General features: G+C 42.5%; 1 protein-coding gene across 1 annotated transcript; it reads left to right on the plus strand.

Moving 5' to 3' along the window:
• The first annotated feature begins 269 nt into the window (after window positions 1-269).
• Window positions 270-3,216, plus strand: LOC131467653 (interferon-induced protein with tetratricopeptide repeats 5-like). The gene is made up of 2 exons (XM_058641679.1): window positions 270-581; window positions 1,537-3,216. Exons 1-2 carry the CDS (start codon window positions 577-579, stop codon window positions 2,834-2,836), a joined length of 1,305 nt encoding a protein of 434 aa, XP_058497662.1. The 5' UTR covers window positions 270-576; the 3' UTR covers window positions 2,837-3,216.

Genomic DNA, 3,216 nt, shown 5'->3' on the forward strand with positions numbered 1-3,216 from the left:
GGTATTGCCCTTCTTTCAGATTATGTGGCTGTAATCGTCATATACCTCCATGAGGAGGGTTTGCTCCGCTGCAGAGAACATCTCTGCACGCTCTTTTCCTCTTGCTTTTCGGCATTTTTCACAGTTTCCGCGCTCGACTAGAATGGGCTTTTTATTTTCCCTGTGGCCGTGCACAAGTTGAGGCTTAACAGTTGAGGCTTGACTAAGCGTCAGGTTGAGCCAGCTGATTTCACTTGATGGAACGACTTGGAGCTAGATTGGAAAGTGGAGCTTAGTCAAGCTTCAAGCTTACACCTAAGTCTGGCAATTCTTAGCTACGTTGATGGAATACCCCCCTGGCAGTCAAGAATAGCTACACAAACCTCCATCCAAACATATTTGTCATTTCACTGAAGTTAAAGGGCGTAACTGCTGAGTCACGGTTTTGTTTCAGGAGAAGCAAAAGTAACAGACTCCCTCATAGAAGGGTCTCCACTCCTCACCCAAAACACTGCTGCACAAACTGCTGCTGACGATACAACAGTGATCCCAAGTCTAATCCAACTATAACCAGACGAGCTGAGGTGGTGAATCAGGATGAGGTGAATTCATATTATTATTATTGTTATTATTATCATTATTAATAATAAAGAATATCAGAGATGGTGTGGTTTAGAAACGTTTTAGAAAGTGTTTATGGGCAGAATCATTATTTTTACTTTACTATGTCACTAATTATAACTTAGTGGTATAAACCAGTTCCACCTATTAAGATATTCCTGTTCATTATTAGTGATATAACTTTTTTGGATGGTTATTCTTCTGTCCTAATGCATGTTTAAAATGGCATCTTTTGCTGGGGTTTTATGACACAATACTTATTATGACCTTTTTGAATCTTTACTTGAATTAAAACAGAGGAAAACTAAAACTATTATAACCTTGGTGCAGACACAGAATGCAGACGGACCAAACGCTGTTTTGTTTATCATTTATTAAACTGTGTTATATTTTCCGTGATGGGAAAAAAGAGAAAAACGTTCATATGTCGGCCATTGGGTGCCCCAATTCTTAAAGATTGGTTGACATTCTTCTTCATTTGCATAGTTCACATCTCAGGCCGATCCGTTTGTTTGGGAGGCTGCAGAAATATTGTGGTGCATTACGGCAGCCTCCATGAAGCAAGGCCCTTGCCTAGAGGAAAACCCTTATGACTTTTATTCCCAAGCACTTACAAAAAACAATCAATCAATTAATATTGATTGTTATGGCACTTTAAAATATCTGCAAGGCAATAACATAAATAATGAAAGCGCACAACTAGAAAGAACAGACAGAATGTGTCACCGTGCTACTGAATATTAAAAGCCTCTCTAAATAAATGTGTTTACTTTTAAAAGTACTCTCACATCAGTAACTGAACACAGGGGTCGTAGAAATATGGACAGTATATTTAATTTCTGCCAATAAATAAGAGATAAATGTAAAAGTGCCACTCTGAGAATATTCTGTCAACATAGTGACAACGTTTTAATGTCTTAAATTAAACTCCACCAGCGCCGCACAGAGTGAGACTACGCTGGAGGCCAAACTGAAAAAGCTGCAGTGCCACTTCACCTGGGACCTGGATGGCAACCAGTCCATACTTTTAGGGGAGAGGGAGATGCTGGAGGACATCGGAACTGATGAGGGAAACTGTTGGCTGGGTCACATTTACAACCTGCAGGGCTACATCCACTTCCAGCTGGGAACCAATGAAGCCAACGAAGCCAGGAGTTTCTTCAGCATGGCTGCAGAAGCTCTAAACCGAACAAGAGACGCAGACCGGGGTCCATGGCTGCTGGTGAACTATGGAAATCTGGCTTGGCTGCACTATCGCCAAGGTGAGGAAGCAGAGAGTCAGGCTTACCTGTCAAAGGTCGCTGCTCTGAAGGAAGAATTCCCATCTCCATCACAGGACGAGCTGCACCCGGAGATCTATGCAGAAAAAGCCTGGACTCTGCTGAAGTTCAGCAGAGAACACAAGGTACTGGCAGGCGAATACTTCCAGAAAGCCATCGGGATGCAGCCAGACATGGTGGAGTGGCAGACCAGCCATCTGATAGGGTGGGCCAGTCTTCATAAGCACGATAAGAACCAACTAGGGGCAGACTTCATGGAGAGAATGCAGAATGCCAAGGAACAGGATCCAGAGAACCTGTACCTTGCTGCAGTGTACCTTAGGTGGCGTGCCAGCAGAGGAGAAGATGTTAATGATGAAGTGAGTGAGTTGGCAACAAGGATTTTGGGAAATCCCGTCAGCAGGTACAGTGGAATCAAAGTGATACTACGGATTTACAGAAGCGATGACTCTTTTGACAAAGCTACAGCCTTGGCAGAGGAGGCTCTCCAAAACCATCCAGACAAACGCTATCTGAAAAGATGCCTGGCACTCTGTTACAGGTGGAAGATCAATTCAATGGATCACCCGACACCGCAAATGATAGATAAAGGGATCAGTCTCCACAAGCAGGTGATTACTCTTTACCCACATTCTTCCTTAGTCAAGAGAATGGACCTTGCAAGTGTGTACGCACAGTCCCCTCACGGCCTGGATGAAGCTGAGGCCATATACCAGGAGCTGCTCGAACGTGACCTGGAACCTGCAAACAAGCAGGTCCTTTACAACTCGTATGCGAAATTTCTATACTTCAAACGGCAGAACTTCAACGGATCGCTGGATTATCACATGAAGGCGGCGGAGATACCGCACGAGTCGTTCTTTAGACAGAACAGCATTAAAACTCTGGAGAAGATCAGAGACAGAGGCAAGAATCATAGGTGCAGTGAAATTGAGCAGTTTCTGGACGGACTGTGAACATCACAGTGATCCTCGTGACATCACTTTTCTTCCATAGCAAACAGCTCAGTCGATGTCATGTTGTTTGGTGTTTTACAACAGTTGGTAATGTAGCTTTACTGCCCTCTTGTGGATGTAGTCACCCATTACTTCTACTGAACTGGGATGATAACAAATATAATAGCTCTGAGGGTTTTACAAATATCAATCTTAAATCATATGACATTTATTCTCTATTGCAGTAAAACTTGGTGATAATTAATTAATGACATGCATGTAACAATTTATTGCATTATATTTAAGAATGAATGCTGCTTACACTCTGTTTTTGAGAAGTAAAAATATTGCTGTATTGCTTTATTTGTGGTGTAAGCTGAATAAAGATTTTACCGCTCTGA

This window comes from Solea solea, chromosome 10 (assembly GCF_958295425.1).
Source record: "Solea solea chromosome 10, fSolSol10.1, whole genome shotgun sequence".
Classification (NCBI taxonomy): Eukaryota; Metazoa; Chordata; class Actinopteri; order Pleuronectiformes; family Soleidae; genus Solea; species Solea solea.